The sequence below is a fragment of the Psittacula echo genome (genome assembly GCF_963264785.1).
Source record: "Psittacula echo genome assembly, chromosome: Z".
Taxonomy (NCBI): domain Eukaryota; kingdom Metazoa; phylum Chordata; class Aves; order Psittaciformes; family Psittacidae; genus Psittacula; species Psittacula echo.
In genome coordinates, this window is record NC_137742.1 from 106746552 (window position 1) to 106773444 (window position 26893).

At 38.3% G+C, this 26893-nt stretch overlaps 1 protein-coding gene across 2 annotated transcripts in view; it reads right to left on the reverse strand.

The window, feature by feature from the left end:
• Positions 1–26893, reverse strand: part of ITFG1 (integrin alpha FG-GAP repeat containing 1) — an 88644-nt gene that overhangs the window by 14480 nt on the left and 47271 nt on the right. The window contains exons 11-15 of one of the 2 annotated variants that reach the window (XM_080637085.1): positions 17212–17362; positions 16661–16769; positions 12067–12110; positions 10523–10601; positions 8315–8958 (exon numbers count right to left, since the gene is read on the reverse strand). In XM_080637085.1, the coding sequence (XP_080493211.1) occupies positions 8897–8958; positions 10523–10601; positions 12067–12110; positions 16661–16769; positions 17212–17362 (445 nt within the window). In that variant the 3' untranslated portion in view covers positions 8315–8896. Of the gene's footprint in view, positions 1–8314; positions 8959–10522; positions 10602–12066; positions 12111–16660; positions 16770–17211; positions 17363–26893 lie in introns of those variants that run through there. The other variant, XM_080637084.1, reaches the window with a different exon arrangement.

The window sequence follows — 26893 nt, forward strand, 5'->3', positions numbered from 1 at the left end:
GGGGAAGTAGACTGCGTGGTTCTGATTTACGGCCTGGGCTTAAACCATGACACCCCACGCAGAACCATATAAAAAGCAAGAAAAAGTGGAAATAATTAAATAGGAATTGTCTTTTCAGTCCTCTGTTGTTGGGTCAAGGTGTACTGTGTATGTTGTTAGGTGAATTCCTAGATTATGGACTCTGTGCCAGAAAGCATTAACTCAGCACCTTTCTCTCCAGAAAAAGGTATTTTGTCCAGTAAGCTGAGATAACAGTATAGGTCTTGAGTCTGTTCCCACTTTTTGACTGACTTTTCTTACATGATTGTGGCTAAACTGCTTAATCTTTAGGTCTCAATTTCCAACTCTAATTTGAGAATTACTCAAATTTTAGATATGTAATATTTGAACACACTGGTTCTCAATATAAAATTAGCAAAGAGTAAAGGTACGTTTATTACATGTGACTTGGTTATAAAACCAAACAAGGTATGTATTACTTGATCATGCTAGAACATAATAAAGAATTTTTTTAAAAAATTTCTTTCACTATTGCTGAATTCTGAAGAACTTCTCCCAAAAGAACAAGGTACTTCTGTAACACAACATTGAAAAGATTTCAGAAGGACTTTTGAGTGAAATATTTAGGATTATGAGAAGACTGCAACTGAGATCTTCCTTTTCCTTTCATTGTACAAATGAAATGTATGAATTTCAACTGAATTAAATGAAACAAAAGAAAGTGTAATACACTGTGTGCACTCAGCCTTAAAGAAGTCAGAGTCAGATAGTGCATCTAGAATTCTTAAAAGCACTGAATAATTTAATATATTAATTATTCTATTAATTAATTTATTTATTAATATTATATAATTAATAATATTAATTATCAATTAATAATTAATGAATTATTATTATAGAAATTATAAATATTATATTAAATAAAAATGCTTCTTCTGTTAGTATACAAGTTAGTAGTTATCTACAAAGATAAGGATAATGAAATCATGTGCTTCAGAATGTAAATAGATCATTTGCAAAAGTCAGAGAGAATGTTTTCTGCTACACTGCAGGCAGAAAATGTGCATGTATCTTTTTTGCCTTTAAAATTGGGAGATATTAGTTGATGATAGTGCATAGAACATTCTAGTTTACTTTAAGGCTGGCTACAAATATGAGATGTCTGGGACTATTTCTTGCTTTACTCCCTGTATATCAATCATAAATTCTGTCTGAGGGCTACTCAAATGTTCCACTTGGAATGGCGAACAAGTAATTAAGAATTATAAATGTTCTTCTGAGAAACATAAAAACCCAGAACAAAATTAAAAATAAAAGGAGACATTACAGAGAGTACTGTCAACAGTTGTCATATTTGAAGTTCTCAGTCACTGGTAATTAATTTACTTATGAAACTATTTCAACTTTAATTGAAATAGCAACTCCAGCAATTTGCCCTGTTGTAAAACTGCTGTGAAGAGTTTTCTGCTTGTTTCAAGAAGATTTGAAAATACCATTCCATCTTCAAGAAGGAAAATGGGATTTATTTCTTATACTAAGATTGTTCTTTAAGCTTTTGGAAGTCTATGCAAGCAAGATGGAGAAACTGGCTGTTGCTCAACAGTTTGTTTTGCTTCATTAGTAGAAGTGGAATTAGAAAGCCTTCTCCTGTCCATGCTATACATACTTACCTTTTAACACTACTTTTAAGACTATTTAACACTATGTCTTCTGCATTATGCTTCTTGTTTCAAAAAAAGTTATTGGGAAGCACCCAGGTATCTTGGGCTATGGTACTAGGTATGGTACCTGCACTGAGCTCTGCGGGCAGGGAAGGTGCTAAACTTTAACTTGGTACGTGAATGAGAGGGTTGGAGCAGCTCTGCTCTGGAGCCAGGCTGAGAGAGCTGGGCTTGTTCAACCTGGAGAAGGCTCCTTAAGGGGAGACCTTAGAGCAGCTCCCAGTGCCTAAAGGGGCTACAGGAAAACTGAAGAGGGGCTTTGGACAAGGGCCTGTAGGGAACAGGCCAAGGGGAATGGCTTTAAGCTGCCAGAGGGGAGATTGAGATGAACTCTTAGGCAGAAGCTCTTCTCTGTGAGGGTGCTGAAGCGCTGGCACAGGGTGCCCAGAGAAGCTGTGGCTGCCCCATCCCTAGCAGTGTTCAAGGCCAGGTTGGACAGGGCTTGGTACAACCTGCTGTAGTGGAAGGTGTCCCTGCTCATGGCAGGGGCTTGGAACTGGATGAGCCTTAAGGTCCCTTCAACCCAAATCAGTCTGGGATTCTAGGATTAGTTATACACTAATAGTTAACAGTTGGACCAAATGATCCTTGAGGTCCTTTCCAACCTGGTGTTCTATGTTACTTGTCTATGGTATAGGTGTCATTTTTATTTTTGCTTTAAATCATAAGTCACTAAGTTTACTGCTTCAAAAACCTCAGGCAGAATAAAGAACCTCAACAGCTTAAGACATGGTTTTCAGTGGTTTTAGCCTGTCAGAGACCAAATTTTTGAGAAATAGCTAATGACAGTGTGCAGCCAAACCTCACAGAATTTTGCAGAGTTTGATATTCAGGAATCATTCTGAATGCCTGTGAATCAATCATCTCCTTGCTTTTGAAGTCTGGCATATAAAACTTGAAGCAGTACACATCATTAACTTTTTGAAAGTCTTGTCTAAGAAATAGAACTATGTATAGTTCTATATATAGTTCTATATAGCTGTCTATAACACATACAGTACTTGTTCTTTTACATCTGAATTAAAGCATGACCCTTCTATTTCTATTACATTGATGTAAGCTTGCTGAAAGTTTAAGAGTAGCCCACTCAGCCCTGGGTTAAACTGCAATGTCAGCAGTTTATTTCAGGTAGCATAAGTCCGTAAATGAAAGCAGTTTACCTTTATGAAGGGAAAGTGATTGCATTTCCATGTAGGAACAATGCTTTCTATTGTTTCTTTAAACAGAACTGATAATGTGTGATATGGGATTTATGATCAGTCTAGTTGAACCAACAAATACATTCATAATACTGATACTGTTCAGTCAGTTTAAATAAGCTTATGTTGTGGAATAATAGAGCAGAACATACAAAATCATTACACAGAGTTGAAAAACTAATGGAAACTGATTACAAACTTGTGGTCTCCTGAAGCACTATTTTTTTTTTTTTTGTTATGCTTTTCTTGACTAAGTATCATTTACATTTAAGTAGTCCATTAAAGCCGCTCAGATTAATTCAAAATACAGTAGTATTATTTAGGCTTCAAAAGTCCTCCAAATTAATTTTGTTAGAGGACTGAATAGTTAAATGTATTTTCATGAATAAAAATGTTGTGCCATGATTTCTCCCAGTTGCTATATTTTCCTCTAATTTGCAAAATGATGCATTTACCAGAAGCTTTAGTACATTCACCAAGGTAGTAACTGAAGATATTTGTGGAATAAACCAAATCTATCAGAGTTAGAAAATATAGCAAGGTGTTGCTCTGTTTTACACACACATTCTTTGTACCTGTTGGCAATGTAGGCAGCTCTTCTGGTAAAAAAATGCTTCATTGTGTAGAACACAGGATCTGAGTTGTAGCCACTAGTCTCAGATTTGTATCTAAGTTCTTCTGTACCACCATCTACCTTAATACTGAGGTCAACACATGAATAACTGCTTTTTATAGATTAGATACACACGCTTCCTAGAAAACCTGAAAATTATTCCAAAAAGCTACCTGCAGAAGTTGCATGAGTTGCTGTGTAGCTGTAACCAACATGCCTGCAACAGCTGGAGTAGGACAAAGCCAGTTCAAGAGCTGGGTGACATTTCACAGTGAACGTGCCTCACTCAAGCAGCACCACTACAGTGCTACTTACTTTACAGAGATTATTGGTATTGTGCTACATGGCATACAGATGTGTTTCCTCATCTTTTGAAGCTGGCAGCTCCTTAATCTATTTGAAAATATGCCAGAGAGAGTTATTGCAAAAGAAAGGGAAAATATAACTAATAGTAATGAAATACCCATGTAATATGTATAGGAATGTACAAAGCAGCTTTCAGAAAGAAAAACAAAATCCCAACTCCTCCAAACTTGAAAGCTTGGAGAATACAATTTCTTTGGCTTTAGTTGAAAGCTTTACTTCAGTTGCCTCATTATCACCTTCAGAGTTGCCCAATTTGTTAAATTAGTTGAAATTTGAATGGTTGAAGTTTGACAATATTGCATGCAACATTACCAGATCACACAAGAGTTACATAGAACACACTAGCAGGGTATTCCCACCTATAGCAACTAGAAAACCTCTTTTAACAAAATCCAGCTATTCAATTATTAAATTATTCCAGCTTGTTTCATGAATATATTCTTCTTTCTACATAGCAGAATTCTACATAATGAATCTTGAATAGTCAAATGGCTATTAAAATTAAGCTTATTTTGCTTTTGTCTAGTACATACTGCAGTGTTTATTTTTAAATTCATTAGTATAATAGCTGCTAGACATTTGTGTTCACCTCACAACTCAATTTAGCTTCACAGTATGAGAACTCAATGCAGCATCAGGGAAGAGTAAGCAGCTTTCAAAAAACCAGAGGGCACAAAACTTCACAGTATGTGAAAGGTCATTCTGCCATGGAAGGCTTAAAACAAAGCAAAACCAGCAAAGTGAAAGAGCTCTGAAGTAGCAATTGCAAAGTTTATCATTAATCCATAAAGCTTCAGTCATACAGATGCTTGAACAAGTCATGATTTGATCCATAGAAGCCATTCAATGAATCTATTCTTACGATACTACTACACCTATGTATAGATGTTGATCTTAGAGTAAACCTTAAACTTTTATTGTTTTGCGGTTCGAGGCCCACAGGATTAATATATTTGGTAGACACAAACTGCAACTACGGTCCTACTTATTTCAAAATCTATCAGCATATTTTTACTTTAAGAAAATGAAGAATGCCTGTAGCACAGGCTGAAATACAGAAGATATTCCCCCTTTCTAAGTTGAAGGGGAAAAGTGAAACAATACATTAATCTGAAGCTCCAGCCAGGCACGGCCTGGTTTATACAATCACAACAGTTCATCTGGTACATCCAAGCCACATGGTACATAAAAACATCTGGATACGGACACATTGTGCAAAATAACAGCCTTCCCCATGGCCTTAACACAGAGATGGCAAAAGGGAGCTGCAAGTGTTCATGCCTCAGGCTTCTCCACATGCCAAGGGGACAGGCAGCACTGCTGCGGTTATGGCAATGCACAGCTACCAGTCTTACCCTTCTGTCTGCCTTTGCAAACAGGCAGGCTTCCAGACTAGGAATTCCTACAGAGAGAAAGAGAAGCTATTGGAGGGTTCAGATGTTACACAGAAGAGGGAAAAAGCTACCAGGAAGACAGAAAAAATATTGTTCTGAAAGGAAAGAGGTATCAGAAGGAAAACCAGGGTAAAAAGATGATGATGGCTAAAGGCAGCCTGATGTTCATAGCATGAAGTCTCTACAGGACTACCCCGTCATTTGACTTGGTCAGCCCTTGACTAGACAACACTGCAATAACGAATTTAAAATGCCTGTCTTGTGCTGGTGCTACAATATGAAACTGCCCTTGTGCACGTTCTGAAGACATTTCAGTAAATTATCAGCTGCTCCATATTAAATTTAAAATATCTGATCTTATTTAAGATGTTCTGGGTCCACAAGGACATTAGTTCTAAGAAAATCAGTCTGTGTTATTGGTAATAAAATAAACTAGGTAGGTAGCCTTCTAAAGAAAACACAAAGGATATTGAGGTGCTGGAGTGGGTCCAGAAAAGGGCAATGCAGATGGTGAAAGGCCTGGAGCACAAGTCTCATGAGAAACAGCTGAGGGAACTGGTGGGGGGGTTTAGTCTGGAGAAGAAAAGGCTCAGGGGAGACCTTACTGTTCTCTACAATTACCTAAAAGGAGGTTGCACTGAGGTGGGGTTGGTCTTTTCTCACAATTTACAAGTGGTAGAACAAGAGGAAATGGCCTCAAGCTGCACCAGGGGAGGTTTAGACTGGATATGAGAACAATTTCTTCCCCCAAAGGGTGGTCACGCATTGGAACAGGCTGCCCAGGGCAGTGATGAAATTGCCATCCTGGAGGTCTTCCAAAAAACCATGTAGATGAGGCCCTTATTAACATGGTTTAGTGGTGGCCTTGCCAGTGCTGGGGGAATGGCTGAACTTGATCTTAAAGGTCTTTTCCAACCTAGTCGATTCTATGGTTACTGGACCCTGCATTTCAGTCAAGGTTACAACTGTTAACAAATAGAGCTCTATAGCTGTCAGAATATTATTAGAAATTTCATAGAAGCCAACAAAAGCCTGGAAATGCACACGTAGAGCTGAAAATCCAGGTTGACAATCATCCCTAACTGTAGGGTCTCCTTAAAATAATAACTCCAAAAGGAATGCGGAGTGCAGAAGGCAGATAGCAGGAAATGGATCACAAAGCATGACTTCAAACTTGAGTTTGCGTGCTTCTCCCAGATTTACAGCTGGCCCTAATCTGATCTCAAGCATAAAATTCTGTTATTTATAAGAAGCTATTGCAATTGAATTTACTCTTGGAGAGAATAGGTCTGTGGACATGTTAACTGCAGGTGTAAGACCCAGTACTTCTCAATTCTAATGCTCATTTTGGCAGTTACTATTCCTTGTAGCTAATTTAACAACATTTCTTGTAAGATTACAAGTGAATTGAGCAATGTGAAAGTAACAGCAGAGAATGTGATAATTATTATTCTGCTATCTTTTAAAAACATAGTGGAGTGTTAATAGAAGAGAAAATAACAATGCTTTAAAAAAACCCTTGTAATTATGCAAATTTCCTGTAGTTAAGGCTTGGCAGATCAGAGAACCTCACAGTGAGAAAGATACCAGAACTAAAGACCTGTAGAGTTAGGAAGATCAGAAGGATGGTGGACATTTCTTTGAGTATGGCTGATTTTAGTCCAGGCCTAGAAGGAAAACTTAGGGTGACTGGATAGTTTGGTTTTAGTAGTCCAGCCTACACCTGCTGTCCTGCTAAGACCAGCGGTAAAGACAACAAACAGCATAAGCTGACGTGGGCAGGGGAAAGGAATAGTAAGCATTATTTTCATTAGAAAAATTCTATGTTGTTATTCACCTTACTTCTTGGGAAAGAGACTAATAGTGTAAAAAGTTCAGATTATCAACCATCAGATTATCTCACTATTTCTTTTATAGAATTAAAAGCTTCAAATACACATATGGGTTGTCCATGATATAAGGAATGCAAATAAGTTGATGAGAATTAGTTTTAAAATAGTATTTTCATGCCATACTTCTGAAAACTTAAATGAAGAAAAGACGTTTTTTAGGTTTATACATGGCTCAAAAATGCACGTGGGTTTGGTACTGCCCACCGGTAGACATACAAAATGTGGCTTGAAGTGTTTCTTGATAGTCAAATAGAATATGATTCTGATGTTGACTGTTTTTCAAGATAATTAGGCCTGTAATTCTAGTTAGAACATGTACTGAATTTTACAAGTAGCACTTGTAAAAGAAGCAAGTTTAGATACAAACTTAATATAACTGTTTCAGATAACGTGACTTTGAAAAGTTCTTGCAGGAATTATACAGACTCAAAAAAAAATCTATTAACATATTACAGTTGAAACAGAGATCAAAGACAGTATTAGAAAATTCCCTGTAGCAATACTATTAGGGTCATAAATGCACTTGGAATTCATTACTGTTATTTCCAAATGCCAAAACAGGAAAGGAAATTCATCACGATTGGACTTTGTTAGGTTCTTATTATCGTAAATGTGGTAGCAATGAAGATGAATGGTACTATAGCAGCATTAAATCATATTTGATAGCTGTTTCTTAGAGTAAATTTTAAAAACATTGCATTTCTAAAAGAACTATGAAAGCACTACCCATGCCCCCCGAAGAACTCCACAAAACAACCCATGAAAAACCCAAACCCTAAAGATAATGGTTAATAAAAATGTTTTTGTTCTTGGAAGAAAGAATCGGAAAACAGAAGCTCTGTGCATTCTTTGATGACACAGAGGTCTCTAGTTGGAAGAACATCTTTATTTTGTCATTGATTATTTTACAAGTTTGCTTAAATAGTAAGTTCCAAAAGGTCAAATATACACAAAATAAACCCGTCTAAACTTATATTTCCTCAAAGTGGGGTTTAGAATCAGTTTAGACTGCTGTGAGTTATTTAATAGGTATTCTGCGCTTGAAATCCCACAAATCCATAATTTTGTCATATTCTTCTGATTAAAATTATGCCAATGTATAAAAGCAAATTTATTTTAAAAACCAGCATGCAACATATCATTCAGGTATGCCAAATTTCAGCTTCTACAGTAACTATATATATCCCAAATCTAAATATTTTAGAAAATCTAATAATAGAAATTCTACTAGCTGTCAGATATGATTTTTTTAAGCTCATTCTATGAGTTCACTTAAAACATCAGATTTCTAAGTTTGAGACACTGTTAATTACAAGTAAGTAGCAAGAGTTAAAAAATTTTGACTACATGAACAATGAATCTAAATTAGTACAATCAGGTCTAAGCAAAGGTTATGGGTTTTTTTTGTTTGTTTTGGTTTTGTTTGTTTGCTTTATATATAACCATTTTATAGCATTTTCCTAAAGAAGAAAAAAAAGAGTCAGTTTGACAGTTTTACTAATGTGCTTCTTCTCTTAGCTAAGCTTCATCTGTTTTTGTTACTTATGCAGTTAATTCATCAGTACTCTGTATTCTGCACTAACATAGTTATAAGGGGCCAGAAATAACAAAACAGCAGCATACTGAAGTAAGCTTCCCATCCATATGAATCCAGGCTTTTGAGGTCAGAGAAAGATCCTGTGAAGGCCTTTACTGGTGTCTTCTGACATGGTTAACAAGATTGGACTGCATCATGACTTGACTGACAAAGCTCGCAAGCCTTCATCTTGGTAACTGACAATGAGGAGAGATGCCAGTTGTTACTCACCAGAGCCAGTTGCCTAAGGGTGTGGGTTGAATCCTCTAAGGGATCACAGTATAACTAGAAATCTTGTAATGGGAACTTCAGTAAACATGTAAGCTCTTTTTAAATTTAGCTTACGCAGAAAACCTTCAGACCGATGAAGCTGAGTATACAATTGGCAGGACGATTAATTTATTAAAATTAATTTGTGCAATAATTAGGAAAAGTACTCTGCATTTTCCTGTTAGCATGTTATTTGTCTGATTAAAATGTAGGCTAATGTGTTCAAGCTTTCAAACCCATATTTCAGCATGTACAAATATAGAAGTAATACAGAGTATCAGGTTTGTGTTTCATAATATCTTTCTTTTTTCTAGGGTGGAATTAACAGTCCTCAGCACAGTATTCAACGTGAGAGCATTATCACTGATTTAGGACCTTAATATGTTAGCAATTTTCTCCCTAATTATTGCTATTCTTTATATTAGTGTTATATGGAATACAGTTTTCCCAGTGAACTATGGGAATCTTTTATTAAATCTGAGTTTAATTAGAAATAGGACTTGAGCGACAGATGAAGATGACTGCCACTATTGAGCTCAAGTCAGAATGGTATAACTTACAGACATGCATACTCTAGCCAGATTTTGGCTTAAGAGTCTGGGATTTTTTCCTTAAGAAGTGAGTCCATTACGCTCCTAAGTTTACCAGTCAGCCCAACAGACTACTTAGCAGTCACCTGTCTCTTCTAGGAACCACTAGTAAAAGCCCAGAAAGCAGCATAAACCCTAGGATATTCTAACATTAGACACTGCTTGAACCATGGCCTAATGGATTATTCTCTTTTTTGTATCCTTTTTTTTTTTTTTTTGACTCATGTAAACTGTGGCATCTGCAACATCTCATGCAATTAAACCTCTAGTTAGGCTACAAGTTGCATGTAGCACTGCTGCTTTCCATTTATTTTGACCCTGTTATCTCCATGATTTTTGATACCTTGCAGTTCTTGTGTTATGTGAAAGGATGCAGCCATTCCCTCTATCTTCCTCATGCTACTCATGATTTTATAGATGCCTGTTAGCCTGCCAGATATAGTGAACAACTTCAGAAAAATACATCTTGTGTCTACTAAATACTATGTTGATTCTTTTTCATGTGGTTACAAGATTTTATCTAGGTGTTTGAGGCCACTGTTGTTTCTTAGTATGTAATTACTAAGTAACCAATAGAAAAAGTAAGTCATTAGGATCTTAAGCTATTTTACAAACTGATGATGTACCCAATGATTTTTCAGATTGGGTAAGATAAAGCCAACTGTTCAAACTCAAGTTGCATGAGACAGAAGAAAATATAATGCAATTGTACTGTTTCTAATAAATACACAACTGGTAAAGAAAGAAGAGGAAGTTACGGAGTTTTGGCCTTGTAGACTGAAGACACAATTCAAAGCCAGTCCCATTTCACTCTGTAAACTTCTTCTCAACTCTTTAGGTTGCTGATATGCATATATAGACAGACCATACCATGTGCATTCTCATTGTGACACTAGCTTACCTGACCCATTTTTCAGATATCCATTTGCATCTACAGTAGTGTACATGATGTAAGGACCAGGCTGATTAACACCGAAAGGCTACAGGGGAAAAGAAAAAAAGACAAAACAAGAAAAAAACCCAACAGAATAGGCAAAGTTTTAGGAATGGAGAAAGCTATATTAAAGCTACAGTAATAAAATAATAAACCAAAGAAAAATGTTTCTAGATTAATGATTTCCTTTTGATATGGATAATTTCAAAATTTTGGAACCATTTTGGTCAGAGCATTGTATGGAAATTCATTTTTACCCTAACACTAATTAGTTGGCTAAGTAATACTCAGTTTCTCATGAAGAAAGCAATACTATTCAGTCCTCTCGCAAAAGGTTTAAAGTTTCTTTGGAAGTTACAAGTAAAATGAAAAAACTTAAAAATTCAAAGAAATAATTGCATGTTCTGAAAAAGTATAACTCATTTCATACTGCATGGGAGAATGCACTATCCTGATGGTCTTTCTGTACTGAAAAATATCATACAAATTCAAAATTTTGTTATTATTTAGCCGTTTTTTATTTAATTCATGCAAGCGGCTGAATAATTACTTGTTGAGTACCAATATCTATTTTAAGCAAATCTCTTGAGGGAGAAAATGCACTTAAACATCAAAGTACAGTTATGAGGAAAAAATAAAAAATGAAAAAAGAAATCAAAGGGAGTTGTGGATTATGAGTGATAAACTATAACAAACACACCTAAGAAAAAAAGGAGAGGGAAAAAATATCTGCTGTGGTCTGGAAGGCAAGGGATGAGGGCGAGTTTTCCTTTTTTTTTTTTAAATGCTCAATTGAAGCTGATATTAAAGCATCAAATTCAGAAAAGATCTTTCAAATGAATTACAGAAAGAACACTAAAAGAAGAGATACTATTTTTGGATGCATGGTGTGAAACATGTTAAGTTCTAAACCATCAGGATAAGTGATAATGATGAGAGATGGCATCAAAGCCTGAAAAATCATGATTAGAATGAAATGTATGGAGACTGCAAAGGTGATGTTAATGCATATCTATGGAAGATGGTTAAATTAAGGTGAAAAGTGGGTGGTTGATTGTTAGTTTTGTGTGGGTTTTTTAAAAATTATTATTTTTGCACCAAGTTGCTGGGTTTAGCCATGATGTACATTATGTTACTTTCTGACAGAGAACTTCTATTTCAATGGAGGCAATAGTGTTTCAATGAACTTGATAATGAAACTTTCACCACCATCTGTCATGAAGATTTGCTTTTTAAACCCTCTCTTTAGTTTTGTAATTAAGCTAATAATAGTATCAACCCTCCTTACTATTTTGTATCAGAAATTAAACCCTGTCTTAAAGTAAGCTTGAAGAAAAAGTAGGTTCCATTTGAAGCAGGTTCTGTATTTTCAAGTCAAAACTGAACTTCATGTTTTTGCACAGCTGTGGAGCTAACACTAGCTTTGATTCCTCTAAGTTACATTTTTAGGCAACTTTCCCAGTGAACTTATTTGAAGCTAAACAGTAATGCAAAGGTATAGTTACACTTACTGTTATTTTCCGAGGACAGTCATTAGAACAGAGGCCACTGAGAACTGGAAAAACAAAAAGTGAACTTGTAGTGTTTATAGTAACAAGCCATCCTACAAGCACTACCTCTGAATCTGTTAAAGTATAGTAATAGCGTCAAGTATCCATTAAAACACACAAAGAAAATGAATATCTTTATATGACTTATGCTAATTTAGGTTACATTCGAAGGAAGTTCTTCTCTGTGAGGGTGCTGAGGTGCTGGCACAGGTTGCCCAGAGAAGCTGTGGCTGCCCCATCCCTGACAGTGTTCAAGACCAGGTTGGACAGGGCTTGGAGCAACCTGATCTAGTGGAAACTGTCCCTGACTGTGGCAGGGGTTGGAACAGGATAAACTTTAAGGTCCCTTCCAACCAAAACCATCTGTGGTACTATGAAAAAATTCCCAATCTGCTTGAAGCATATTTCTTTGCAGACATTAATTAGCTAATCACTGTTTTATCATATCTCACTGGTTAACCACCTTCAGAAGGAGAGATTTGCCAGTTAAATTCCAGATGAAAACAGTTTTTTAAATAGTGGACTATATATTTTATTCATTCTTCATTTCTAACCATTTAAAAATACTGGCAGAGATTCAGCTTTACTGTTTTAACTGCTAAAAAGGGAAAGGCTTTTCCTTCTATAAAAGGGATTTGTTTTAAAGCATTCAAAAAACCTGTAACAAACAAATCTTATTACCTATTTATTCTATAAAATAAAAAAAAAAATCCTATTATCTATTTCTTCTATGAATTCAAAGTATTATAAGTGGATGTGTAAAATGTTACTTAATATCTAAAGCCTACGGCAGTTGTTCAATTACTTTTCTAAAACTTAATAATTTCAAAAATCAGTTATATTACAGAAACACTTGATAACAGATATTTATGATCAACTACATGAGAGACAAAAAAAGCCATCTGTTCTGTAACATAGAACATTGTGTCGCATGAGTATTAGAACATCAGTAATAAAATGGCTTTAAAACAAACAACACACACAATAATCTAAGGTGTCACTCTGATCAGCAGCTCAATGGGTATGAGAGGGGAAGAGTATACAGACCAGGCAGTACAAAAGCCAAGTGAAAATGTAACCTGTCCATGAATTACGGTATCTGGAAGCAAGTATGGCAGAGAGGACAAAAACGGTGTTTGGACCAGACCTGAGGACAGGTCATCCTAACCATCAGTAGTTTTTTAAAGCATTTTATGTCTACTATAAGGCACAATGGAGTTTTGGGTACAAAATGTTTGGGGACAGTGAAATACTAAAAGGCGCAATTAAGATATTCACAGTGTAATAGTCTGATTAGAAATCATTCCCTGCCAGGGTCAGAAATGACAGCGTTCTGGTGAAGGAATGTTTCTAATATTCTGTGTGCAAATATTAACAAGGAGTCCCAAATTATCATTCTTTGCCTATGATTTAAAAATGTTGAAATCTCCAAATACACAAACCCCTAGTATTTTTATACAGTCTGAACCCGAAACCTGAGCAGGTAAGATGAATGTGTGACAAAGCAGAATTTGAAGACTGTATGTATCTACAAATAGACTTTTTAAGCTCTAAGCTTATTTTGTATGTTATACATAGGTGTGTACTCAAGGGGAACCAGCTCTTCACATTCTGATTCAAAATGGCACACTGCAATTTGCTGTTCAGTTTTACTACCGGAACAAACAATCTGGCCAAGTACATTTGACATCAGTTGTAATAGGCAAAACTGCTCTCATTGTCCATATGCCAAATAAGGAAACACAATACATTTACTGATACAGTAACTTACACTAAGCATGTTTTGTTAGTGTCCTGGGTTCAGCAGTAGCAGTCATTTTTTCTCCTTCTTAGTAGCTGGTGCAGTGCTGTGGTTTTGACTTTGGCCTGGGAACAGCGCTGATAACACCAATGGTTTTAGTTGTTGCTCACTAATGTTTACTCTGACCAAGGACTTTCTCAGTCTCATGCTCTGCCAGGGAGGAGGGGAAGCTGGGAGGAAGCAGAGACAGGACACCTGACCCAAACTAACCAAAGAGGTATTCCATACCACAGCACGTCATGCCCACTATATAAACTGGGGGCAGTTACCCAGAAGGGTTAGATCACTGCTCGGGTCGGGCTGGATATCGGTTGGTGGGTGGTGAGCGGTTGTATTCTCTTCCCTTGTTATTTCCCTTATCATTATTATTATTGGTGGTAGCAGCAGTAGTTTGTGTTATACCTTAGTTACTGGACTGTTCTTATCTCAACCCATGGGAATTACATTCTTTTGTTTCTCCTCCCCCTCCCTCCGGGAGTGGGGGGAGGAAGGGGGGGGAAGTGAGCCAACGGCTGCGTGGTTCTGAGTTACCAGCTGGGCTTAAACCACGACAGTTGGAAATACTCTCCCCTGAGTCATAGTAAAAATATTTTTAGACCACTTATTAATTCCTTTTTCCTGTGGTTTGTATGCAAAAATACACCCTAAAAGGGTGCTGAAAAGATGCTTCTTCCAATTTTTGATTTACACAGCCTGAATCAAAAAGCATGTTGCAAAGTACTCCTTTCCCCATTATAATATCACACAGTTAGTTATAATTCTAATATGGCCTTGTGAAGTGTGAGATTTTTCTAGAGGATTTTATGCATGCTTGTGTGAATTACACTACACATACACAGTAATATTTAAAAGAAGGCTTCCATCAATAAAATAAATCATTATAGGGTATTACTACGAAAATAAAGCTCAGGCTAAGGAGAAAGTAATAAATGCATCAGCCACCAGTAGTAGCTCCTGTTCTGTTTATCCTATGGCCTGCACAATGTGTGCTTAGAAGGATTAGATGCATTTAAATAACATGAAGGAAAATACAGTTTTGAAGGTGAACCTCTACTTGTCCCTACCTAGCTTTGTCCATGGAAGCTTATGAACAGCCTGATTTTTTACTTGTTCTCAAAAAATCAAAGACAGACAAGCAATCAGCTCAAAGTTTAACACCTTTGCAACTGAAGAACACAGTGGGGTATGTGATTTGAGAACCTAATTACTCTCAATTACAAGTATCATAATCTAACTCTAGCCTTTTAAACCAAGTCTTTCATTACTTCACACACCCTTGCCATGTTCACTGCCATTCTATGCTTTTACAATGTGTTTTGTGCCATGTGGTCCTTTAAGGTTGAAACCACCAAACTGATTCACATGTGGAAATCAACTGGCTCTCATAACAGATCACATAGTATAAGCAAAATACACACCATGCCAGCCATCACTGAAATGAAACCCACTCATTTTGTACTAGATTCTGCATAATTTCTAGATGATAGAGAAAAGAACTCCAGTAAACTAGGCTTGATATGACAGAGGTAAACCAGTCTCTGCTGGAAAGAAAATCTGCAACCACTGAAGGCACGGATGAAAATAAGTGCACTTGGCTATAGTTTCTTGCCAGGTTTCTGAAAACAGGCAAGATAAAAATGCAGTCATTGCAGGCAAACAAAGCATGCTCCTTCAAGTGAATATTGCTGCCATTTCTTCCTTTCTGACTATGCCATACATATAAATATGTGCAAACATAATTATACTTCTCAAATCAATTTATTAAATCTTCCTTCATATTTGAAATAGCATCAAAAATAAAAAAAATAGTATCTACATTTAAGATAGATATGTGCAGATCTAATGCTATTTTTATACTGACATTATGTGAATGTATTGTACAAAAGGCTCATGGAAGGGGCCCCATAAGCTCAGTAGCTCAACCCTTTCCCTCAAAACCAATTAAAGATACTATATAATTTATTAATCTAGCTGTCAGGACATCTAAGGTTGGTAACTGCAGTTTCTCTAGGAATTTATGTTAGTACTTCGCAAGCTGCCATTGAGGAAATTATTCTTACTGTTTACTTTTCATAGTCTGTGTTTTTATGTTGTATCCTGCATGGACACACAGGACATTCTTCCCCCATTGTCAGGCATCATTATGGGCTGAAGACATGGACATTTCTCTTTTAGGCTGAATAACTTGGTTCCATGTGCTTTTTCCCTGCAGATCGTATTTTAAGACACTTAAATTCTTGGTTCCTTCAGAAGCCAGCTGAGAAATCAGTTTTTAAAGACCTATCTGTCTTAAGCATTTTGCTGTGATGCAGAAGGAAAGGTCCAGGATGAAAGAAAAGTTTAGCCTGCCTCTAGTTACTGAGTGAGATCAGACATCCACATATGCAAAAAAACCCCAAAAAAACCAAAACCACACTGGGGAAATGATAAACACTTATTTAAAGGTTAATACTTATCAGGTCAACACTGATATTAAACACCAGCAAAAGTATTGAAAACAGTGGGCAGAATTACTTTGAATTTTAGTAAGTACACTAAAATAAAAACAAGAAAAAAAACCCAGTTGAAATGAAACAAACCAAATTTATCTCACCTCAGATTCTGCAACAAGGCTTCTGCAATCCCTAATATTTTCCACTCTGTTTTTAGTTTTCTAGAACTATCAGACAGATCACCACCATAATGCTATCATATACAGAGACTCAAATGATCACATACTTCTCATTTTGACTTGATTATACAGTGATAACTTACCAATAACTTTAACAAAATAGGCATCTGCTTCAAAGTTATTTTTTAATGTATGGATAGCAAAGTCCCTGTTGGAGTAGCCTTTACTTAGCACAATGATATCCAAAATTCCCTAGGAGAAGAAAAACATTTATGTTAGAAAGCTGATTTACTCTAGATAATATCTAAATTTAGCAAAAAAGTTCCCTTCGAGATACAAAGAAAAAAAGTGTGTGCAGCAAAGTTGTCACCTTTGCACCTTTGCTATTATTTTAGGATCTTTCAGATCTCACGAATCTATGGCAATCAAGAACAGAGTGCTCCATCCACATGTAACCAGGACCATGCATGTGGTCTGTGGCTTCTTTCTTGCCATTGAAGAGGGCAGCCCAAGGAGAGCATATGGAGGATCAGCAAACTTTTAGGAAGCGATGGGCTGCTGCAAACTGCTCACCTGCCAGGGAGCATCTGAAGAGCCCATTTCCAAACGTTTCTACACAGAAGTCTGCCAGTGGCACAGACAGATACAGCAACACAGAAAGATGCTGTTTGCTGTAGAAAAGGGTTGAACTTACATCCTCGTATATGTCGAAGAAGGTTGCTATCACCGCATCCTTGATTTGATTTAGATCAGAGAGCTCCCAAAAAACTTTAAACATGCGATGTACACTCCTGCAGCTTATGTTATTGCATGGGACATTTTCTAGTAAAAATGCCTGTTGATTGCTGTAAAACACATACATATAGATGTATAAAACAACTTACTTGCTATGAACAGTCTAAATAATAGACATTACCAAAAAATTGTAATTAAGCACTTTAAGTCTCCAGAAGTTAAATATAATAAAAGCAAAGCTAGCAGCCACTGGATACTTTAAAATCCATTAGCATATACATTAACTTTACAGACAGAATTACAACCACAATGTCACGCCTAACTTACAACCAATGAATACACTAAATAAATGGGTCCAAATCAGCAGAAATAATTTCATTCACCATCAACTCAAAGGAGTGAATGTATGTATACTTTCTGAAACAATTACAAGTGTACTTACCTGCCATCTTCCATAATCTCTCCATAGTTCTTCAGCTTAAACAATACTTAAAAAGTGTCAGTGTTTTTTCATTATGTTATGACAATCTCTTCCCACCCCAGCTCCATTAATCAATTGTCTTACACACTGCATGATGCTTTACACAAATTTAAGACTAAACCAAACCTCTGTTGGTATGTTTTCTGTTGTTTCAAAGCAAAACTAAAACACAAAACCCAACCTACTAGCACAGTAAGAATAGGACATGATAAACCAAATTGGACATTTGCTGACATGTAACAAATAGAGACAGATAGGCTATAATACTGAAATGAGAAACAAACCAACCAGAGTATGAGATCTAGTACAGCAAAATCTCCCTTCCAAAGAATTTATCTAATTCTTGCCCACTGGTTAGTGGTAGACGCTGAGTTTGTTCATGCACCCCAGTGACTAACAGCATTATCCACTGTCTCCAACACTGTAACGTTGCCGCTCTCACTGGAATTGTGAAAACCTTCCAACTTTACTAACCAGGAGTCCCACTCTGATCTGTATCCTGGGAGCCTGCTAGAATCCATAACTGCCTTGGCAACGGGAACAGATGAAGTTTGAAGTTTCCTTCTCTCTGGTGGCAGAGCCACGAGATAAAGCAGGCAGTGTTCTGTAAAGCCAGCTAAACATGGCAGAGCCCAGGACAATAACCCAAACCAGTTCTTCATACTGACCTTGAACATACTGCTATTTCATAGAAGGCTTTTTTTTCCTGTATCTTAAAGGCATCCAGTGCTTCCAGGATGCAGTGTCACATACGCACACACACCAGCATACTCCTTAGGAAAGTTTTACTTTTCTTTGTCTCTATGGAATATTTCAGATACTTTGCTACTTGTAAGAATCATATCCTAAAACATTAATTTCTGAAAGAGTTAGAGAAAGGCAAAACATTTTCTCTGAGAAAAAAAGTTTCTGACACTGAAGTAAAACAGTTTCTTTGCCTGCTGCCAAGTTAATATTTCAGAACCTGCAATGGGAAAAACGTAGGATTTCATTCTCTGTAAGATGTGTTAAAGGTAAATTGGGACATTTAAATATTTCTCTCAAAACCTTATTATCACATTTCTTAAGCTTCTGTGAAAAATACACAAGTCAGGCTTTTTTTCTTCTGCTATATGCTTATTGAAGTTTAATAGGAATAACCCACTTTTTACTACTTCACTGTTAGAAGCAGGAGTATATTGACTAGTGTCTGGCCAAAATGAAACGGCGATCTGCAATATTTAAGACATATTGTCTCCATCTGAGAACTACTAATCATAGCTTGAAATCGTTAAGTGCTCACATTCACTTCATGTACTGTGCAAATACTGTATCAGATTAACACACTATAAGATTAAGTGACAACCTGAGCTAAGGAAATTGTTCCAATTTCTCTTTTTCATCATCTTGACATACATTTCATTTTAAAATTTTGAGGAAGTCTTACAAAGATGCTTTCTTTCAATTCACATTTTTTAAATTCTCAGAAATTACTGTACTTGCAACCTTCCTCACATCAGTATATATAAACAGCCTTAGTGCTTTAAATGTCTATCTAGTTTTTGAGGTGAGCTATGCTCCAAGTTCCACTGAAGGCCGAACTTATTGTAACCAGTTGTTTTTGTGCACAAACTTAACTTTTTCATGTGTGCCGCCAAGTGATTCCCACTTGACTCGATACAAGATAAATAATGAATACTGAAATTAAACATTAATAAATTATTTTAGGTTTTGATTACACAATAATGAACTGTCCTGGGTACAGCAGTAGCAGTTATTTTTCTCCTTCTTAGTAGCTGGTGCAGTGCTGTGTTTTTGACTTTAGTCTGGAAGAAGTACTGATAACACACCAATATTTTTAGTTGTTGCTCAGTAATGTTTCCTCCGATCAAAGACTTTCTCATCTCATGCTCTGCCAGGGCAGAGGGGAAGCTGGGAGGAAGCAGAGACAGGACACCTGACCCAAACTAGCCAAAGGGGTATTCCATCCCACGGCGTGTCATGCCTGGTATATAAACTGGGGGGAGTTACCCAGAAGGCCCAGATTGCTGCTCAGGTCAGGCTGGATATCGGTCGGTGGGTGGTGAGCAATTGTATTCTCTCCCCTTGTTATTCCCCTTATCATTATTATTATTGGTAGTAGCAGTAGTAGTTTTGTGTTATACCTTAGTTAGTGGACTGTTCTTATCTTAGGCTGTGGGAGTTACATTCTTTCCATTCTCCTTCCTGTCGTGGTTTAAACCTAGCCGGTAACTCAGACCCATGCAGCCACTCGCTCATTCTCCCCGACCCCTTCCTCCCCCTGCTCCCGGAGGCACAGGGAGGAGAACAGAGGTAAAATACTTGCCACTTTTCTCGTTCAGCAATGTCCAAGGCCAGCTGGATGGCTTTCACCTCAGCAAACTGACTCGATTCACCCTCTCCAGTTTCTTCAACTTCTTGCTGGGGACTCCATACAGCTGCCTTCCATCTCTGATGCTTTCCCACAACACTACAGGACACATCAGTAAACAAGGCATATTGCTTTTCACTTTCTGACAGTTTATTGTATGACGGGACCTCTTCAGCATGCATCCCCTCCTCCTCTGGTGACATTCCAAAATCTTTGCCCTCTGGCCAGTCCATGATGACTTCTAGAATGCCTGGACAACTGGAATTTCCTGTTCGAGCTCATTGTGTAATTAGTGCAGCCCACTTACTCCATGTAGCATCGGTTGCATGATGTGTAGAGGAGACCCTGCCTTTGAACATCCAGCCCAGCACGGGCAACAGGGGTGCCAGGAGGAGCGGTGCTTCAGTGCCGATCACTTCCCAAGCAGCTCAAACCTTGCTGTATCACCCCACAAGATAATGTCATCAACGTATTGCAGGCGTTCTGGAGCTTGCCCCTGTTCCAGTGCATTCTGGATCAGTCCATGGCAGATGGTAGGGCTGTGTTTCCACCCCTGGGGCAGTCGGTTCCAAGTGTACTGGACGCCCCTCCAAGTAAAAGCAAACTGTGGCCTGCACTCTGCTGCCAAAGGAATTGAGAAAAATGCACTGGCAGTATCAATTGTGGCATACCACTTGGCTGCCTTTGACTCCAGCTCATACTGAAGTTCTAGCATGTCCGGTACGGCAGCACTCAATGGTGGTGTGACTTCATTCAGGCCACGATAGTCTACTGTTAGTCTCCACTCTCTGTTAAGACTTTCACACTGGCCATCTGAGGCTATTAAAGGGTGAGTGGGTCCTACTGATCATTCCTTGGCTCTCCAGTCTACAGATCAGCCTATGGCTGGGAATCAGGGAGTCTTGGTTGGTGCACTATTGCCAGTGGTGCATTGTTGTGGTTGCAACTGGCACTTGTTCTTCGACCTTCAGCAATCCCACAACAGAAGGATCCTCTGAGAGACCAGGCAAGGTGGACAGTTGCTTCATTTCCTCTGTCCCCAGAGCAGCAATAGCAAAAGCCTATCAGTACCCTTTTGGGTCTTTGAAGTACCCTCTCCTGAGGTAGTCTATGCCAAGGATGCATGAAGCCTGTGGACCAGTCACAATGGGGTGCTTTAGCCACTTCCTCCCAGTCAGGCTGATTTTAGCCTCCAGTACAGTCAACTCTTGGGATCCTCCTGTCACTCCAGAAATACAAATGAGTTCCACCCCTTGACAATTTGATGGCATCAGGGTACATTGTGCACCGGTATCTACTAGAGCTTTATACTTCTGCGGGACTGATGTGCCAGGCCATCTGATCCACACAGTCCAGTAAATCCGATTGTCGCCTACCTCCAACTGGCTGGAGGCAGCGCCCCCTAACAGTGATCACAACATTGGTCACTTAAGTCTTGTAGACAGGGATTAGTCTTCTTTATCACAGGAGCTAGAGTAAAATCAGCTCTTCCACTCCATCTGGGAACCTGCTCAGCAGAGACTGAAGCTGCAGCTTTCATGGTATGTTCATGCTTGACCTTTGTTCTCCTCTTCAATTCACCCACCCGTTCCTCTAGAGCTGAGGTAGGTTTTCCATCCCACTTTCTCATGTCATCTCTGTGATCTTGCAGGTAAAATCATAGGGTGGCCCATGGAGTGTACCCCCTGTATCTTCTCTCTCAAGCAGTAGGATGCCTTTTGCTAATAGCTGAGACGTGGATTGGTACACGTGGGGAGCTGGATAGATTGGACAGACCATCTCTCAATTGTTTGAACTCCTAGGACAGTTTTTCCACAACTGAAATGATGGAAGGGGTGAGATTGTCTTTGAACTCTTGGAATTTACGAATCATTTCATCCACTGTTGGCAGTACTATGTCATTCCAGGTTATTGCTGCCAGTGAGTGGGCATATGATGATGGTGCACTCTGTGTAAATTTCTCCCATATGGGTCATGTACATTCAACTTCATCTGGATCTACAGATGTATTCCCAGCATCCAGCCTGTGATAGATCATCTCTACAATGGCTGATTCCCTCAGAGACTGAATGCCTTTCTCTAGCGTGGTCCAGTTGGTCGAACAACTCATAACATTGTCCTTGTATGGAAATCTTTCTTTCACAGCTGCTAAGAGCTGCCTCCAAAGGCTGAGGGACCATTTCTCTTTTGCAGTTGCTTTGTCAGTTCCCCCTTTCCCAGCAAGTGATCCCTGCTGCTTAGCTTCCCTACCTTCTAGTTTGTGACTGGCAGCCCCATTGTCCCAGCACTGGATCAACCAGGTGATGATGTGCTCCCCTGGAGCACAGGTAAAATCTTTTCACATATTCTGTAGCTCGGTTGAGGTTTGGGGTTGAGAAGTCACCTCTTCTTCTTCCTGTTATTCATAAAATAATAACTCTTGATCAGATGCTGTCCCGTGTAGTAAGTGCATTGGTTCTTCATCTTTCTTCACTGTACAGGTTGCTTTTTGTGCCTTTTTTTTGCTTTTCCCCTTGCATACAGGGGCAACCAATACTGGCATGAATTGGTCCTCTGGTTTAGCTGCAGTGATTATCACTGTTGTTGGAGTGGCTGCAGTATCTGTTGTTGGGGTTGGTGCAACTGCTGTGCTTGGGGTTTGAGCAGCACCAGCAGCTGCACTGTTTGTTGCCGTCAGGGTTTAGGTAGCTGCTGTACTTGTTGCTGGGGCTGGTGTAGTTGCTGTGCTTGGAACTGGATTAGCTGCGTTGTCTGTTATAATCAGAGTTTAAGTAGCTGCTGTACTTGTCACTGGGGCTGGTGTAGCTGCTGTGCTTAGAGCTGGAGTAGCTACGCTGTTTGTTGCTGTCGGTGTTCGAGTAGCTGCTGTTCTTGTCGCTGGGTTGGTGTAGTTGCTGTACTTGGAGTAGCTGCGTTATCTGTTGTAATCAGAGTTTGAGTAGCTGCTGTACTTGTCGCTGGGGTTGGTGTAGTTGCTGTACTTGGAGTAGCTGTGTTATCTGTTGTAGTCAGAGTTCGAGTAGCTGCTGTACTTGTCGCTGGGGTTGGTGCAGCTGCTGTATTTGGAGTTGGAGTAGCTGTGTTGTCTGTTGCTTTGCCATCAGATCCAGAGACATTTTTTTCCCTTTGAAGACGCTGGATAGTGTTGAACAGGGCTCTGTAAGCACAGGCCAAGCCCCAGCAGGTTGCCATGATTTGTCCCTCTCTGGTATGACCAGGATGACAACACACCTCATTTAAGTGTTTTACTAATTTTTCTGGATTTTGCACTTGTTAAATGGTGAAGTTCCAAAGCACTGGAGGGGCCCACTGGCCTAGATACTTGCCCATACTATCCCACACACCCTGCCACTCATGACTGTCCAGCCCTGAGGAAAACCTTGGTCCTCCCATATCATCATCTAACCTTAGACAACACCCAAACCTGACTCTGCTTAACTTTCGAGATCATATGAAATGGTGGTGGGTAAAACACACTCTGTATGTGTGTCAACATGGTGATCCCCACCACAACCAGCAGGCAGGTCTCAAGGGTATCCAAAGGCCATTCAAAACCTTCAGAACTCTCAAATACACTGTGAATAGTCTGGTGAGGGAGCTGGGAAGGTAAGGGAACGTCTCCTTCATAGGTTGACCACCCGAAGAGTTAAAAAAAGATGTGTAATTGCTAAACACTTCCATTATATACCTCCCAAAGTATAGAGGTGATGACCACACTGGGAATGCAAGCCAGATCAGTTCCATGGTCAATGAGTCTATTTTATTACAAGTCATTACCATAAAGTACAGCGAAATAAAAACCTTAGCCCAAGTGCCCCAGCCGATAAACACTAAAATAGTAAATACCGGCTGTAAGATACGACATGCTGAAACTCTGAGATCAAGAGCAACAACTATGAAAGCCAATAAATCAGCATTGTGATGACTATTAATCCAAAAAAATGAATGCTTATCACAAATACGATTAAACACATCCTGGTCAGATCTGTCATTATCTCAACCCTTCACGTCCTATCTTGGGTGCCACAAAGAACTGTCATGTTTTAAACCCATCTGGTAACCCAGAACCATGCGGCTGCTCACTCACTTCCCCCCCCACTCCCCCCACTCCCAAAGGGAGGGGGAGGAGAATCGAAAGAATCTAACTTCCACGGGTTGAGATAAGAACACTCCAGTAATTAAGGTATAACACAAACCCACTACTGCCTACCACCAATAATAATAATGATAAGTGAAATAACAAGGGAAGAGAATACAACCGCTCACCACCCACCAACCGATACGCAGCCTGACCCAAGCAGTGATCTAGCCCTTCTGGGTAACTGGCCCCAGTTTCTATACTGGACATGACGTGCTGTGGTATGGTGGTATAGTTATGGCTATGTGGTATAGCTGTAACTTTGGCTAGTTTGGGTCAGGTGTCCTGTCTCTGCTTCCTCACAGCTTCCTCTCCTCCCTGGCACAGCATGAGACTCAGAAAGTCCTTGGTCAGACTAAACATTACTTAGCAACAACTAAAACCATTGGTGTTATCAGTGTTGTTCCCAGGCTGAAAGTCAAAAACACAGCACTGTACCAGCTACTAAGAAGGAGAAAAATGACTGTTACTGGTGAACCCAGGACACTCCCCATCCCTCCGGAAGTGGGGGGAGGAAGAAGGGAGGAGTGAGCAAGCGGCTGCATGATTCTGAATTTGATGAATGGGCTGGGTTTAAACCACAACATGAACAGTAGTGGAAACCAGAAACCAATAGGGGCAGTTGCAGTGCCAAACTGTTTGCAGAGGGAAGAGAAATCAGCTGTTTGCTGCCTTCTCAGCTATTCAAGTACTTTCTTGGAAGAACTCCCAACATCTGGCTTTGGCCTTTGAGCTGCCAGTTGAGTCCTTGTGTTACTTAGGGCTTTAATACGCAAGCATCAGTGAGTCAAAGTATTTACCTCCATGTTTTATTTCTGCTAAATCCTACAATTACCAAGGGAAAATTAATGACCTATTATTATGAACCAAATTTTAAAGATTAACATCATCATAAATGAAAAGAATCTCCTTGTAACAATGAAAATTATGAGCATCGTTAAATGATAAAATGCCCCTGAAAGTCTACGGGACAACATAAAACCAGACTCAGCTGCAATGGTAAAACTTTAAAATCAATGCTGGAGTGCTAGAAGAATGTGTAACAGTACATCACCTTAAATATTGAGAAGAGGCAGAGTAAAAGAACTCTGAACTAAGACTAGCATATCACTTGTAACATGCTATTTGCAGTACTTCTAATATTTAGGTGTACAGACCATTATGAACACAGTAGCAGCTAAATTTTATGTACTACCTGCATAACTTTATCCCACAAAGCTTATGAGTGATGCTCAATAGAGTTGCCTATGATTTGGAACCTTCTGATGAAGTCATCTATGCAGCAAAGCCACATTTAATAAGACTGAATAAGTATAGGGAAGGCTTAACACCAAAGACTTATCTGAGCTTGATTTTAACATGTTTCTCTGCAATTAGAATTAAATACTTACTGCTTAATTTCATACATCTCTCATTCTGTCAGTTTTAGGCTAGTTCATTTACAGTTATAAAAGGAACATCTAAATGACTAATATCTTACTCCAGGCATTCAGAATAATTTAGTTTGCCTCTTTCTTTTAGATTTGCTGAATTACAACGTGCTCATCAATCCTACATTTAAAAGAAGTTCTGTATCAAACCTTGTATCTGACAAGGAACAATGAACAATGATCTAGGAAGACATAATTGGTCAGGAGTCCTTTCAAGTATACCATATAAAGGATTAACACATACACATTAATTGAAAACTGAGCACAAATACTTGAAAAACTGTCTAGAAGTCTATTACATTCAAAGTTGTTCATTCAGTTGTCCATATCCAGTTGTTTGTTATCTCCAAGTCTCAATCTTTACTGTTATTTATCAGCAATGTCAGAGAGCATACTGTATCTCTAACTTTACCAGTACTTTACCAGTGAAAAACATTTCCCTTGAATAATACCATAATGGGAAAAAAAGCTTCCTTAAATTACATGTTTGCAATGCAAGATTATTAGCCATTATTAGCATCTAATTTGGAAACAAGTGGTTAAACAAAACTTTAGGTGTGACAAAGATAAGTATTTATAAACTCACATGCAGTGCTTAGACTTCCATTGTTACTAGAGTCAATTTAAAACCAGCATGTGAAAAAATAAATGCAATTAGATGAGACAGGAAGTATACATGAATCAATTAATAACTACTGATAAAATCCCTCTACCTATTGTTATTCTATATACATACATGATTTCTAATACAGTCATAACTTGAGGAAAGAAAAATTCATTTATGTATCTAGCCTGAAGAAAAACCTTTGGACTGGAATTCTAATGTTCAGATTTTGACCTAATTCCAAGTCAGAAGTTAACGGGATATATAATAGACAGATAAATATTTAAAAATCTACTGCACATTTAGCATCTTCACCTGCTGAGTGATGTCTTGAGTCCCTGGGTTCAAACCCCCACAACACTTGCATCCAAAAGTGAGATTTTTTTTTTGTTGTGTGGCTATTTAGGATGTCTCCTTGCTGTCAGAACATTAGACACATTATTAACAATTTTCCTGACTTACTCACCTGGAAAGACAATAAATAATATTATTCCTATCATATCTTTATTTCAGTGTTTTGTAGATATTTTTATGGATTTGATCTGAAAGTGCTTTCCTGAATTGTGCTGAAAGCATAATGGATTTTAATTATATTATTCCATTGTCACATATCTTTT